Source organism: Corvus moneduloides, chromosome 5, assembly GCF_009650955.1.
Source record: "Corvus moneduloides isolate bCorMon1 chromosome 5, bCorMon1.pri, whole genome shotgun sequence".
In the NCBI taxonomy this organism is placed as follows: Eukaryota; Metazoa; Chordata; class Aves; order Passeriformes; family Corvidae; genus Corvus; species Corvus moneduloides.
This window is the reverse complement of record NC_045480.1, coordinates 17,041,844-17,057,931: the sequence shown is the minus strand read 5'-3', so window position 1 is coordinate 17,057,931 and position 16,088 is coordinate 17,041,844. Positions and strand designations below refer to the sequence as shown.

Sequence of the window (16,088 nt, the reverse complement as noted above, 5' to 3'; positions counted from 1 at the left end):
GTGCTCTGTGATCAGGAATCTGTACCCTAAACTAAGACTATAATCAGACAATTTTTTGATCATTATTTGCATTTATTTAAAAAAATCCATGAACCCTATCTACCTTTTTCGAGGCAGATGAAGTCTGTGTGAAAAAGGGATCTGTGTGAAACTAGGAGCAGGAATGGAGGTTTTATTCATGTCTTCTATGCATAAATCTGCTAGGACCCTTCTGGTCAAATCACAGAAAATCATAGAATGGTTTGGATTGGAACAGATATTAAAGATCACCCAGTTCCAAACCCCCTGCCATGGACAGGAACACCTCCTAGTAGACAAGCTGCTTTATCCAACCTGGCCTTGAACACTTCCAGGGATGGGGCATCCACAACTTCTCTGGGCAACTTGTGCCAGTGCCTCACCAGTCTACCAGTAAAGAATTTCTTCTGTATATCTAAACTAAACTTCCCCTCTTTCACATTGAGAAAAAGGATTTTTAGAATCAGTAGTTGTAAAGTATTTCTGCTGTTATCACTAAAAAGAATGGTAACAAAAAAAAAGCTTTTGTACCTTTTCTGGTCGATTTGTTGACATTTGTATCTCAGAAAGCCTTTAGAAATGTGCTGTATTTGGAGCCCTTCTTAAGGGTTTTGATTATCTCGGAGTGCAGGTTTGTGCACTAAAAAAGGACTTTGGAATAAAATAAATCAGGAAAATAAAAGCAGCAGTGCTTTTTTTTCATTGCTCAAACAGACATTTCTAGCTTATTTTTGTTCAATATCAAGGCAGGCATGAGTGATCCAGACTTTGATATTATTTGCACTAATTGTGAATGCAGCATAACTCTACTGCTGTCAAAATATTCTCACTTCTGTGTCCTTGTAGCAACATTATAGTTACAAACTGTATGATAGCATTCTAAAAGAATCCTCCTGAAGTTAAAAATGTATGGGGTTTTTTTTTGTAATCACATGAAAATAGCTGCAAAATGTGAAAGAAATACTGTGAAATGTGCAAAATACAATCATCTAATTTTTTTCCTGCTCCTTTTAATCCTAGGTGCAACTGTGCCATATTCTTTCTATTCCAATCTTTATTCTAGTTTTCTAATTTCCATTAGAAAAACAACAAAAGTAAACATCTCAAAAGGTAGAGAGGGAGTAATTTAAAAGTTTGGAGAACAAATAATCATTCTTTCCAAAGTACCTTCTATATCAAATTGTAGGACTAAATACAATTTAACGTAATTACCTATGATAAAAACACTCTGGCTATCTTCTGTGTAAAAAAAATGGTAGCAAAATTCTTTTGAAGGTAAGAATGACTTTCTTTTGTATTGCACTCTCAATTTTCCATGAAGCAGTGGTAGCTGGAGCTGTGGGTAAAAAGAGAGAATTTGCTTTAGCTTTTTCCTCTTTTTTCCTCAAATTTTCAACCATCAACAATGAAGTGTTAGAGCTGAGCACAACTTAAATGCACACCTCAATTGACATTTCTTAGTGAGATTGCATGGTGAGATTGCTGTGTCCTTAGAGTTTTGTCATCTCTAAATCTGTATGATCTTTGGTAAGAGCCAGGATCTCTAAGTGAAGGATTTATGTAGTATAAAAAACAAACTTATAAAACTAGGTGCTTGAATTTATCTCTCCTTATCCCATGATTGTATTAATTTTGAGACTATTTTATTTCATTAGTTATGTGAACTAGTTTTGCTTTAATATGAGGACAGAGTTTCTGAAGACCCAGTGACTCAGCAATTGGGCATATTAATGAAGCTCTTTTTTCCATTAGGCAGAGACAGATATAAAAGCAAGGTTTTCATTTGCTGCATCTATATTGTCACTGAGCCAAAATTAAGATCTGGCCTCAAAGCTGTTTGAACAGCCAGAAAAATGGAGGCTAATGAGCTTTGGACACATGGTCAAAGGTAAAGCTCATTGCACACACATGAAAATATCCAAATCAGTATCCTTCGTTTGTTGTAGATGCAGATTAAGGCTACTCTAAATGTGACCTTGCTGAAAGTCATTCAATAATCCCACTAATTCTCAGTGCCTTAAAGCACAACGCTGTGCCCAAACACAATGGAAGTGTTTAAAGATTTCTGTCATATTTAATCAAAACCAAACGTATATTGGTTAATAAATTAGCAAGCGTGCTAATTTTCTTCTGTAGGGAAGTACAGTTCTTAAGATCAAACACAATTTCATATTTCACTAATAATAAAAGTAGTGTCCAGGGCAGTATTATGAGGGCAGCAGTTAAATGAGCCATAGAATCATCGAATGCCTTGGATTGGAAGGGACCTTGAAGATCATCCAGTTCCAACCCATGGCAGGGACACCTCCCACTAGACCAGGTTGCCTGAAGCCCCATCCAATATGACCTTAAGCACTTCCAGGAACAGAGCATCCACAGCTTCTCTGGGCAACCTGTTCCAGTGCCTCACCATCCTCACAGTGAAGAATTTCTTCCTAATAGATAATTTAAACCTACTCTCTGCCAGTTTAAAGCCATTCTCCTTGTCCTATCCCTACATGTCCTTGTGTAGAGTCCCTTCCCAGCTCTCTTGTAGGCCCTCTTTAGGTAATGGGAGGTGTTCTAAGGTGTCCCTGGAGTCTTCTCCAGGCTGAATGAGCCCAACTCTCTCAGCCTGTCTTCGTAGCATAGATGCTCCAGTCCTCTGGACTTGTTCCAGCAGGTCCATTGCCTTCGGCCCCTGAGCTGGATGCAGTATTCCAGGTGGGGTCTCATGAGAGCAGAGAAGAGGGGCAGAATCACCTTCCTTGACCTGCTGATCACGTTTCATTTGATGCAGCCCCGGTCATGGTTGGCTTTCTGGGCTGCAAGTGCACATTGCTGGTTCATGTTGAGTTTGTCATCAATCAGTATCCCCAAGTCCTTTTCCTCAGGGCTGCTCTAAATCCATTCTCTGCCCAGACTGTATTAGAGCTTGGGATTGCCCTGACCCAGGTGCAGGACCTTGAACTTGGCCTTGTTGAATTTCATGAGGCTCACAAGCATAATTCTGTGAGTCCAACACAAAGATGTTTGTCCATGTCATGTAGGAAATGAGCTAATTTTTCTCAGTACAATGGTGATCTCATAAGCCTTTTAACATCATCTGATTTAAAGTAGCTACAAAGAAATGCATTTCCTTTTAGCAGCAGTTCCTCCTCTGTAACCTTTGTTTTACACATACCAGGGCTCCACCACTTCTGTGACATCATTTGATTCCTTTGCAAAATCCTAAAATCTAAATTTAAAAATGGATTTAGGTTCCTGCCTACCTACTTCTGGCCTTGAAAAAGACATAAAGGAGCACATGACCAGGTGGAATAATTTTAAGCTTTCCTATGGATTTGAGACAGCCCACTAATAAGCTTGTTAAATAATTTATTAATGAACTAGTTATCCCCAAAGATTTACTGAGCGATAAAGCGATCAGAAAGTCATCAACAACCTCTCTATGAGATAATTAATCACTGCTGAAAAAAACCCCACAAATACAAGTTCATCCCTGATCACAACCAGACACTCTCTACAGCTGTAGTGCAGAACAGAAATGTCAGCAGGCTCTGAGTGCACAGAGGCTCTGATACAGGTGCAATGATGCTGCATTTTGCAACCCTTCAGTGAGACATCCCCCTTTCTTGAAGAATCAAAATTAGGCACAGAAGGAGGTCTGAACAGGTATTAGCATGCTCTGCAGGAAACTGGCAAGTTACAAACAGGAAGCTGTGGAAAGGAGCAAAGGCAAGTACCAAGGCAGAGACTTTTGTGCTTCTAACTTCACTGTCACAGACTGAAGAAAGACCAAACCTCGAGCTGAGTCTCAGCCCAGACCTCCTGTTTTAGGCTCCTTTGTCACCCTCCCCATTAGGTGCTCAGCTGAGCAGGACCATCCCTCTCAGTGGGCAGCGTATCTGAGTATGGTGAAATTTTCTTAAAAAATAAACAGGCTCTAAAAGTAGAATTCTTCCCTCTCTAGAAATTAGATGTCTAAACCAGGCCAGAAAACAGCATCTGGGTACTCTAATACTGTAATGGGGACTTGTATTCATGCTCTTTGCTAAATGCTGTGCCTGATTCGTGCATCACTGTGTTGTTGGTAATGTGCATAAAGATGGGCAGCTGCTCGCTGGGTTTAGCTGCTTCCCTCTGTGCTGCTGTTTCACTGTGGCTTTCTGCACTGGATTTTCAGCTTAACAGCTAGAATGGCTACACTGCTCCTGACACACACATTGCCTCCCACCATGCAGAGCATTTTCCCGGTCAAGGCTCTTGCCCAAAATACCCTGTGGATTTGGCCTATATCCATTGAATCAGATACTCTATTTCTGTATGATTCTATTATATGTTCTTCAATTGCTTGAAAGTATGTGGAAAAGACATCCCATCTAGCTGGTCATTATCCAACTCATCACAACTTCCTATTACAATAAATCCTTTCTGTTGTTCCTGAGATGACTCCTGCACAACACTCAGACAAAAGCAGTGCACTTGAACTATGTGTGATCCCAAGACATGTTGATGCAATATGGAAGGAGATGACTCACTGCTGCAATGTTTAGATCACATACCCAGAAGGCTTTTGAGTTGTCTCTGCTTTTTAAGAACACCCAGTCTCATGAAAAACAATATAAAGTAAAGGGTTTTATTTTTAAAATCAATGACAGAAGGGTAGCCTTGGAAATGGGGATATAAATGATTCCAGGAAGCCAGCTAACATCACAGAAAGGAAGAAAGAGAATTGAACAGGAAAAGAAAAATGGATGTATTTTAGATAAAATAAATTCACAAATATTGCTGTCCCAAATTAAAAATAAATTCAGAATTCTTACATATAATCTAAGAGAATAATGCACCTGGGGACCTTAACACAGGACTTCAGAAGAAGCTGCATCAAGAATGTAAAACAGTGTAGAAAAGATTTGAAAACATGGTACTGAATTAAAAAGGTTAATTGTTAATGCTGTAATGTGATCAAATCTGTTCTGAATTTCTTGAACGTTTTAATGCTTAATAGTACATTGTTAAAGAGCTGTTTGGAGATTTAACCTTGTGACCCTCAATTAGTCATTGACAAGACAATGACAAGCATTAGACAAAACAAGATGAGCAAAATTCTTTCAAGATTCATGTATTTACCCCAAAGGGCACATATACCAATAAGACAGAAATTTGTGACAGACTAAGAAAACCCAGAGCATGCCAACTGAATTGTTAAAAAGACTGAAGAGCTGTCTGTGCCTACTAGACCATCTGAGGCCGTGATATCTGTGTGTACTTCAGTGTATCAGGTATACTCATTTGACTGTGTGGTATGCCAGACCTTTGTAATTCATGTCTAACCTCAGTGTAGACTTTTCCATTGTTCCTGTGTTAGAGAAAATGCAAAACCTTGCTGGTGCAAGTAAGAAATAGGTCAGCTTTTATTGTCTTTGCTTTAATGTTACTCTAAGACTTCCTGTATGTCATTGCCAGCAATGTAGAAAGGCACATTTAAATATAAGCACTTGCCATATTCTGCTCAGCCTATTATGAAGTCAATTTCATATAGTTATGGGTTCATATGCTTATCAAATAAAAAGAGGTGGAGGAGATGGTTAGGGAAGAAGAAAGCTATTGTTTACAAAACATTAACATGCTAAGAAATACAGAAGAGAAGTGATGGGAGTTAATATTTTCTCCAATCTGGAAGATGCTCACTAAATGTAAATGAGGTTTGTGCTGTCAAAAGAGTGTTTATTATGAACAAAAATCTATAACCAAATACTACATATAAATAATCTCAAAAGCCTTCTGATTCATTTCTGTGCAATAGCTCTGTAGCAATAGAGCATTGGTGGGTCACAGAAACATTAAGATGGTACGTGGACACGTAATATATTTACTATTCCCTATCATACATCCAATAAAAGCAGTAAGAATTGAGGTGTGCAGCATCATACATGAAGTTTGAATTGTTGACTGCAGCAGATTGATATCAGAGATCTGGGAACCACATAATCCACTTTAACAAGGTACAGATTTTACAAGAATTTAATGTTCCTTAGTACATAGTTCTCCCCAAATTGATCTCCTGTGCATAGATTAATCTAACTGCCACTTAAGCTTTTCTTGGACCATTAAACCATGGGGATTGCTTTTTCCTGGTATTAACTTCAACAGGAACTGCTTAGGTGCAACATTAGGCATTTCAGAGGATACAACCACTAATGGTAAATGATGGTTTACTTTATAGAAAATTACTCAATTTACTTATTAATTATGAGTATAGGAAATAGTTCTTAGATTGTTAATCCAGCAATCATTAACACAGTCAGTGAAGCAAAAAAAAATTGGAACAACCCATCTTTCCAGACTTCTGACAAATGCATTATTCTGGATTTCTGAGTGTTTGTGAAAAACTGCCCAATTCCAAACTGACCAAGACTTTTTGTCTATTTAGGATTTTGTTATGGGTCTCTCAATTTTACTCCGAGGGACAGTACAGGAGAAACTGAACTGGGCTTTCAATTTATATGATATAAATAAGGATGGATATATAACTAAAGAGGTAAGGTCTACTTCTTACTGTAGCCACTGAAAGCAAAGGTTGTAAAGGTAAGTCCTGCATTGAAAGAAGAATGGTTTCATTTTCAAATTAAGCGTGTTAACAAATTATCAGATATTATGAAGTTAGACACGCTGAAAATTAAAGAAATTATCTCATTTTAAATGCATATATGAACATTTAAAGGGGAAAATCTTTACAGAAATTGTAAAAGTTCAGAATTCTTCATGTACAGAAATGGTTGGCTTCAACCTATACAGTCCCTAGAATAGATTCATAGGATATTTGGACAAAAATGAATTAAGTATGTGGACAATAATTGTTACTTATTTTATGAAACTACTTCTAATAATTTCTACTTGAAACAGAATTTATAAAGATTCCTACCTCTTTTATTCTGCAAGGATTCAAACATATACTTAAATTACAGTGGGACTAAATGAGTGCTTTCATCAAAATATATGGAGGTTTTTTTTAGGTGGGATTTATGCAAATATATAAATTACAATTATAATTTTACACTTTTAGGAAACACTTCAGGATCATTATGAAAGGGTAATCTAAAGAATAATTTCTTAGCATACTGCAGATGACTTATTTTTGGAATTATTAAAATTTTCACAAGCCACTCTTAATAAAATTCAAAGACTTTGATATAAAAGGAGGACTCTGCATAAGTGCAGGTGTGTGCATGGGTGTTTTGATTTTCTCTGGGGAAAACAAGTTTTAAGAAGCTGATGTGCTTTGGCCATTCACTTGCTGTTACAGAACTTATTTTCCTTTTAATTTTTATTCATAAGACATTGGGAGATTCTTCCCACAATCAATGAATTTTCACGTATTAAAACCATTTAAAATTAAAATCATACATCTATGAAAGCTGAAATCAGATGCTAGAATTTCTGGGAATTAAGTAGTTCCTTCTTGAAGCTGTTCAGTCAAAAACTAACAGGTGAATTTCAAAATTTTATTCTAAAATGCAAATCCTAAAAATTATTTATGTGTTCTGAGTTAAAGCAGTGTCTACAACGCACATTACATTGCAGAAACATAAGTTTTTTCCTCTTCAGGAAATGCTTGATATCATGAAAGCAATATATGATATGATGGGGAAATGCACTTATCCTGTTCTCAAGGAAGATGCACCTAGACAACATGTGGAAACATTTTTCCAGGTAGGTCGGGTAACATAGAAGTCAACAAGACTGCTCTGTGAGCAGGTACAGAAAGATTTTCATTGCTATAACAGTTTTGCATATCCTTCCAATTCTGTAATCCTTTTTATTCTCTGTGGTTCCATCCCAAGTTTCTCAGATCTACTCATTACATCCTGTTTTTTCAACAAGCTCTTTAAGCATAGTCCAGTATATCACTTACTGTGACTTTTGGACTGGTTGTTCCTGGGCCGACATGTAACTGAAATGAATAATGAAAAGGACTTGTTTTACCCAGGAATTCAGGAGAAGAAACACACTGTAGAGGTTTGACCCTGTCTGGATGCCAGGCACCCACCAAAGCCTCTCTCTCACTGCCCCGTCAACTGCACAGGGGAGAGGAAATATAGCAAAGTGTTCAAAAGAGTATCATTCCTGATGGGCTCAGCCTTGGCCAGCAGGAGGTCTGTCCTGGAGCTGGCTGGCATTGGCTCTGCTGCACATAGGGGAAGAAAAGCCTCTGGCAGCTTCTCACAGAAGCCACCTCTGTAGCCCCCCTGCTACCAAAGCCTGGCCACACAAACCCAATTCCCATACATTCTTCTTCTTTTTCTTTTTTTTTTTTAAACAGAAAATGGACAAAAACAAAGATGGAGTAGTTACCATAGATGAATTCATCGAGAGCTGCCAGAAAGTAAGTACTCAGTGTTAAGTACTGAACACGTATCTGTTGATTATTTCTATCATAGCTCTACACAGACTTCTGGAGTGTCAGTGAGGGTGATCTGAATACCAGAGACAGCACTTTCCCAAGGTAGAGTATGTAGGTACACCATTACACAAAAACACTAAACAGCGTAAATCAATTTGCTGCCTGAATCTGCAGAAGAGCTGTTATATACAAGCTGTCACTGCTTATTAGAAAACTGTGCCAATATCCTTTCTCTCTTTAATAGTGTATTGTTTGCACTTGATAGGAAAAAGTTTCTTTACATTCAGCTAAATATTTATTTCTATCTTCTGCTCATGCTGGGGCATACAGTCCTGTCACAACTGGCCTATAATCAGGACAATAATAATATTGCCTGAAAATTTGTCACCCATGGGTGAGTTTCACAGTGAGTTGTGATGTGCTTATAAGGAGTGAGGCCTTATAAAAAGAGAGTGCAAGGGGCTTGCAAAGTGTTGGATGGCAAGAGTTAACACCAGACAAATTTTCTCCAGGCAAGGCTGAGAACTGATTGTGATTATCAGCCACAAGCCTTTACACTACCCAGGTGGCTGTTAATTTCTTTCAACTGCTGTGAGCAGCTCTTGGCCTCTAGAGCCACGATAGAGAACTTCTGAAGCAGGAGTTACAGCCTGTTTTCACTCATTTGCTCTTCAGAAACCAGCTTGTTCTCAGACCAGTATATGATATGAGGAAAGGTAAGATGCATTTTCATAAATTTAAGGAAATCCTGTTAATTTGACAAAAATTGTAAGAAAAAGAAACACGATAAAATAAGGATGACTAGCCTTTGGCATGATAAGAGGTTCATAGAATTGTAGAATCTGCTGAGCTGGAAGGGACCCATCAGAATCACAGAGTCCAAGTCCTGGCTCTACACAGGACACCCCAATAATCAAGGTTGTTGAGTGCAGTAAAGCATCACATTAGACCTAGTGAATATGATAGGCTTGATTGCATTATGTAAATTGATACAGCAAATAAGCCTGACACTATTTGTTACAGTGAGAAATATAAGAAGCCGTAGTAGTGGTCTACTGATACCTTGCCCAGCAGACTGATTAATACAAAGCTGATGGAGACCAGCACTATAACCTGTGCTTATTGATTCTTATCTTCTATGTCAAGAATAGAGTAATAAAGAGACAGAAGATAACAAGACTATCAAGATAAATGCATTTATTGAGTGATAGTTTTTTAACTATTTGGAATACAGAAATCTCTAGATGCTCAAAGATGCTCTAGAAGCAGTCTGTTTTTATATGCATCTGTAGCTATTCATTGGAGTTGCTCTTACGAGCACAGCTACTTAGTAAGTGAATCTTTGATTTTAATCCACTGATTTTGGGCGATGAAAGACAGCCAAGAGCTAACGGTGGCTGTTCTGTGGATCCTTAGCAACGGGCACTGGGCAGTGTCTCATCTGTCAGCAGTGCTCTGTTGCACTGACCATAGTTCCAGCTTGTCAGTCTTGTTCAGTACCAACAAAAGGCATTTGCTCTGCTAACTCTGCGTGATGATCAGAAACAGAGAAGAGATTAATTTCCCAGCTGAGGTCTGTAGCATTCTGGAAGTTAAATGACACATTAATCTGCATATGACAGCAATTGTGCTGATTGGGCTGAGTGATTCATTTACAAAGAAAATGAATACCTTTAGTAAGGAATTGCCTGCTTCTTATCCAGTGCAATTCAGTTTCTCAAGTCTGTTAGATTTATTTTGTTTGTTCTAAGTATTCAGAATACATGTGAGAGAGATGCTCTCTAGACTGCTAAATGATGGAGATACAATGAATGCTACAGAATGCTACGACTGTCATCATGCTGCTTATCTCACCTTCCCTTGCTTTTAACTTCAATGGTGGCCATGGTTTTTTGATACAAAAAGTGTCCTGCTGCCTAAATTTTTGTCTCTCTGACAATTAAGAACTGTTTTTCTTTTAAGACTTCTGTGCTTCAAAGTGTGTAATTCATGTTTATATAGATATTTGGTTTTAGAAATGAGGTTTGGGGTTAGGATTCATAGACTCACAGAATACACTGAGCTGGAAGAGACCCATCAGGATCAATTGCAATTCCTGGCCCTGTGCAGGTCACCCCAAGAATCGCCCCAGGTGCCTGAGAGCATTGTCCAAACGCTTCTTGAACTCTGTCAGGGTTGGTGCTGTGACCACTTCCCTGGGGAGCCTGTTCCAGTGCCCAGCCACCCACTGGGTGAAGAGCTTTTTCCTAATATCCAACCTAAACCTCCCTTACACAACTTCAGGCCATTCCCTCAGGTCCTGTCACTGGTCACTGCAGAGAGGAGATCAGTGTCTGCCTCTCCTCTTCCCCTCATGAGGAAGTTGTAACTGCAATGAGGTGTCCCCTCACTCTCCTCTTCTCAAGGCCGAACAGACCAAATGACCTCGGCTGCTCCCCGTACAGCTTCCCCTCCAGAGCCTTCACCATCCTCATGGCCTCCTTTGGGTATTCTCTAATAGCTTTATATCTTTCTTATATCGTGGCACCCAAAACTGCAATTTTCAAGGTGAGGCTGCCCCAGTGCAGAGCAGAGTGGGACAATCCCCTCCCTTGCCCGGCTCGTGATGCTGTGCCTGATGCTCCCAGGACACTGGTAGCCCTCCTGGCTGCCAGGGCACTGCTGACTCATGTTCATTTTTTCATTGACCAGGATGCCCAGGTCCCTTTCCACAGTGCTGCTCTCCAGCCTTGCATTCCCCAGTCTATACACACAAGCAGGATTGCCCCACCCCAGGCACAGAATCCAGGACTGGCCCTTGTTAAACTCCGTATGCTTGGTGATTGCACATCTCCCTATTTTGTCCAGGTGTCTCTGCAGGGCCTCCCTAACCTTGAGTGAGTTGACAGCTCCTCCCAGTTTAGTGCTCTCCCCAAAGTTAGTATTCCTTTGAGTCCTGCGTCCAGGTCATTAATGATGAAGAGAACTGGTTGAGGATGAGCCCTGCAGGACCCTACTAGTGACTAGTCAAAGTCCTTCAAGAAACTCAGTTCAGGAGTTAATATGGCTTTGCTCTTTTCAGGATTATTTATTTTACTAAAGAACATGGCTGCTGCTATTAAAAGACAGCTGCAGGAAACCCTTTTCTTAACATCCTGATAGGTATGAGATCTAAAACGGTAAGGTCTGAATCTTGAAATAGACCAAAAGTGTGTTCTGCCAGGGAAAGGCTGCAGGAGCCTTTCTTTGAAGGTTATCTCAGGCAAGATTTGCAGTCTCTGAGAACTGGCATTCCTCTACTTTGAGTTGGAAGCCAAATTAGTGAGTTGCAGAAGTACATCCCTTTTACTGCTGTTTTGCAATAACCAAAGGAAGTGTGGCATGCTTGCTTTACAAGCAAGAAGGAACACGGCAAAACATCTTTGAACAGAGGTCATACTTCAGGTTCCTGGGGTACATTCCTGAGATTTTTTTTGTGTAGCATCAAGAGACTATGGTGTGTTCTTAAACACTCATTTTACATGTGTGCACCTTTTTTTAAAACTGTGTTGTGCTGAGCACTTGTTTGGCACAACTATCAATGCAGCGGCACTGTACAGCCTGAGGTATACAGTTGGTTCAAGGCTCTTAATTCACAGTCCCATTGCAAAGAATGGCCTGTCCATTCAAAAAGCATTAAAAGTTATGCAGGGAATTAAAAAGCATTCAGGCTTTGAGCACTGTCTTCTCTGGCCACTGGGTAGAAAGATCTGAGTAGAACGGTGCTTCCCCTCATCCTTCCTCTATCTTAGAGAGGGAACGTGTATGACCTCATTTCCCTGCCCTCCCTATCCCACATGAGTTTGAATGTCAGTCTGCCATCCAGACTCCAGGATTCTTCCTGCTCCCACAGGAGAAATGGACGATGCTGCCCTAGACACGCCAGACCGCATCTCAGAAAGCAGTGGCTGTTTGTCTGGCTTCATATAAATTACCAAAGAGCATATCTAGGTCCTGAGAAACAGTAGTGTGGCTACCTCAAGACCTGGGCATGTCCCAGTTCCTTACCTGCCTCCTTTCACTGCTTGGTGCTGGTGGAAAATCATCTGGCATTGCTTCGTATCTACAGCAGCACCATGAAGAACAGAGACAAGGACTAAGGGCATGCACGGGGCATAGGTGACTGTCGGGGGAGTGACTTATAGGTCCTTCTGATAATGAGAAAAAGGCTTCTGGCACAGGTGTTTTCTGCAGGAGTAACCTTTTCCATATACAATGCTGATGGTCTGGGTTAGCCTGAAAACAGCAAAGAAACCATTTCAAACCTAAGAAAAACTGGCTTAAAGGTAGGTCAGATCTGCCAAAGTTCATTCATCCAGCTTTGTGCTTCGTATGGACAATGCTTCATATGCGCTAATACCTCCCTTTGTCTTGAGTTAGGAAGTGTTTAACAAATCTAAGATGAAAAATTGTGTAGAAAAATGTACTGAAAAAGAGTCAAATGAAAAATATACACTTGACAAAGAATTCCAATGCAAGCATCTGGGGGTTTTCTGGTTGTGTTTTTTTTTTTTTTTTTTTTTTTAAATGGGAAAAAACGCTACTAAAACTCATCCTGTTCTAAATATTATGACAAGTCTGTATTTTCTTGTGAAGACTCTTCCCATTTGATTTACTAAGGGAGTGGCATTGGAAGTCTGTAAAGAAACAGCCAACCTCAGAAATACGTAGTTGATTTTAGAAAACTGCTAGCTTCATTCATGATAATACATATATAATAAAATTGGTAGGAAGTGTCAAAACACTTCGCAAATTCAGAGCATGTTCTTTGCTTCACACATTTGCTGAGCATAGTTGCCAGTGTATATACAAAAACATATTAGTACAAAAACATTTGTACTAATTATATGACAAATTACTTAAGTCAAACCAAAATTTAACCTTACATCAGTAACATTCACTGGTTTATTGATGTTTCAAAGCAATGAAGTGAGGAAGAATTTAACTTTCAGTAATTTAATATAATAGCTTTACTATACAAATTTTTTAAGCATTAGCCTATATTGTGTATTTTTTGTAATTACATTATCATTGCTTCCCTAAGTTGTTTTATTGTACAAAGTAGTGTGCAGATCATTCCTTACAGCAGCATCATTTGAGATGACATACTGAATCAAAGATAAAAAACCCCACTGTGCATGTTTCATAACATAAATTAAGCTAATTACTCAGACCTGTCATTTTCTACAAAGCAAATCACCCACTAGACTGAAGAGTGAATAATTTAACTGGAAATTGATACTGAACATGTGTTACTGGAAGATTAATGTACAAAAATCTCACATACTTATCAGTAGTGAAGAATACTGTTGAGATAACCTTTCTAAGAAGTGGGTTTTTCGATGCACATCTTTCATGAAACATTCAAAAATAAAAATAATTATTCAGTCTTTTTATTCACTAGAATTAAAGATGGCTATATTATCTCTGAAGAAAGTACTAAAGGGTAGGATCATTACAGTGGAGACCAACAAATGCTAAATGAGCATGTAATAAACTCTTGTATTGTGTATATACATCGTTTTGTGCAAACAACTGCTGATGTAGAAATGCCAGCAAATATGGGCTATTGCAAGTACCTCTTCTATACACTGGAAGGTAAAGCTTACAAAGAAAAATAATTTTTGCTGACTGCTGTGCTGAGTGTTACCTACTGGTAAAACCTGGAGTAGAGAGTGATGCATCAGTATAATACAGAACTTGAAAGAATAATATTTTGTTAAAAAATTACCTAATGCAAAGCAATCAGAAAGCAGAAGTAGCATTTAGAAGCAGTCACCATCTTTCAGTGTGAACACGCAGAAAATCTCAACTGAGGAGCTGAAGAGTGTTGTGGTGATACTTGTCAAACTGACTGATTTTGGCTCATGCAAAGGTGCACACTTCAGTTTATTTTTCTTAGAGTTATCCCTAACTATGCAGCAGAAGCCCCAGGATTGCAAAAAGGATCCTATGTAATATGCACAGGACTAGCAATTACATGTACAGGTTCACACTTGATACCACTATTCCATGATTATTTATTGTCTAAGTGTATTCTGTTATCCTGAATATAAAATGATAACTTCAGAAATGTTGCAGATGTAATTTTCTCAACATGCTATTGTATTCTTGACAGAATAGTTTTGGTTTCATTAATATATAGAAAAACTTATTTAAGCATGGATCCATTAACAGCCTTTTTCTGCGAACCATTTCTCCAAACCAGCTGAAAAAAATGTTGCAATTAACTAGAATTTTCTACCACATTTCAGTATAGATATATGCCAACTACATTTGTAATGGTGTATGATTTTTGGTTTTGTGTTGTCTTTTTTTACAGGATGAGAATATAATGCGATCCATGCAGCTCTTTGAAAATGTGATTTAATGACGACATCAGGTCTACAACTAATGGAAAAATACGAGCTATTCTGCAACATTATCTAAAAAATTGATTTCCCACTTTATCATAAATAAAGTTACTCAGCTTTACACTGAGACAATGTATTATGCAAGTAAATTTTTTATTATAAACTTCCCAACAAAAAATCCTTTCTAAATTATACAGTTTAGCACTTCAGCAGTGGCTACTTAGTTAACAGGATTGTTCTGAAAAATCAAGTTCTTACCACAAATGCAACAAAATAGAACTGACATTATGCACCCTTATTATCATTCCAACCCCTAGTCAAAATCGAGAAAATCACAAGGAGATTAAATAAATATTCTTAGTTTTGCTACTCGTTTGTACTGGATTAACTCCAGGTGTTGAAGCGTATTTCTTAAATCTCTAGCTTCTGATTTATACAGAGGCATTACAATTTGTTTTCTTCTCATATTTCTAGGGTGTAGTCCTCATTTTTGAATGATCTTTTGAGTTAAAATGCTATAATCAATGTGCAATGCACATCTTGCTACAACTGCCTTCCAACTTTGACTTGATTTTCTCTTCAGAAAAAACCCCAACAAACCCAAACATAACAGATAACTTGAGAGCAAGATGTTACAGAACAACAACAACAAAAAAATTGCTTATAGGTATTTTTATTCCCTAAAAAATATGAATAAGCTTCTATCAATCTCACCTAATAAATCTGTACTTAATTTATCATGACATGAATATCAGGAGTCCTACATACTGTATTTTTAATTCTTCTTGGATGTGTCTGCAAAATTCTTTGCCTAAAATTAAGGATCTTCTGACTTCTAATTTTTCATGAAGAAACCTTAACTGGATCCTAACACTTCTTTCCTAAGTACGTGTCCTTCTGCCTTTAATGAAGAAAAAGGCATGAACTTTTGAAACTGCCATCCCCCTTTAGTGCTGAGAATGAACATCACTAAGTAGTAACATCTAAATGACTGCTAGAGAGGCTAACATCCATTTCAGCTTTTTGTAATACCTTTAACTATGAGACAGAACCAAGAAAACAATGAAAACTTTAGCTATATATCATCTATATGTGATAAATGCATTACATTTTTTAAGATAATTTCCTCATTAAGATTGGAGCTACTTAATTCTGAACCTAGAAAGATTCTTCTAAAAAAGTATGCATATAAAATATAACACTGCCCCTCCATCCATGTAATTTTTAAGATATATTGTCCACAGAGTCTATGCCAATACTTCAAAATAGGTGAAATGCTATCAGATAGGCCAACCTTCATTGTGACATTGCTG

The 16,088-nt window shown here is 38.2% G+C and overlaps 1 protein-coding gene across 12 annotated transcripts in view; it reads left to right on the top strand.

Moving 5' to 3' along the window:
- The window catches only part of KCNIP4 (potassium voltage-gated channel interacting protein 4), a 401,922-nt gene extending 386,191 nt beyond the window's left edge, over positions 1-15,731 (top strand). For all 12 annotated transcript variants that reach the window (XM_032108714.1, XM_032108708.1, XM_032108710.1 and 9 more), the window contains 4 exons: positions 6,434-6,541; positions 7,609-7,713; positions 8,324-8,386; positions 14,745-15,731. In XM_032108714.1, coding sequence (XP_031964605.1) covers positions 6,434-6,541; positions 7,609-7,713; positions 8,324-8,386; positions 14,745-14,792 — 324 coding nt within the window. In that variant the 3' untranslated portion in view covers positions 14,793-15,731. The remainder of the gene's footprint in view (positions 1-6,433; positions 6,542-7,608; positions 7,714-8,323; positions 8,387-14,744) is intronic.
- Positions 15,732-16,088: the final 357 nt, after the last annotated feature.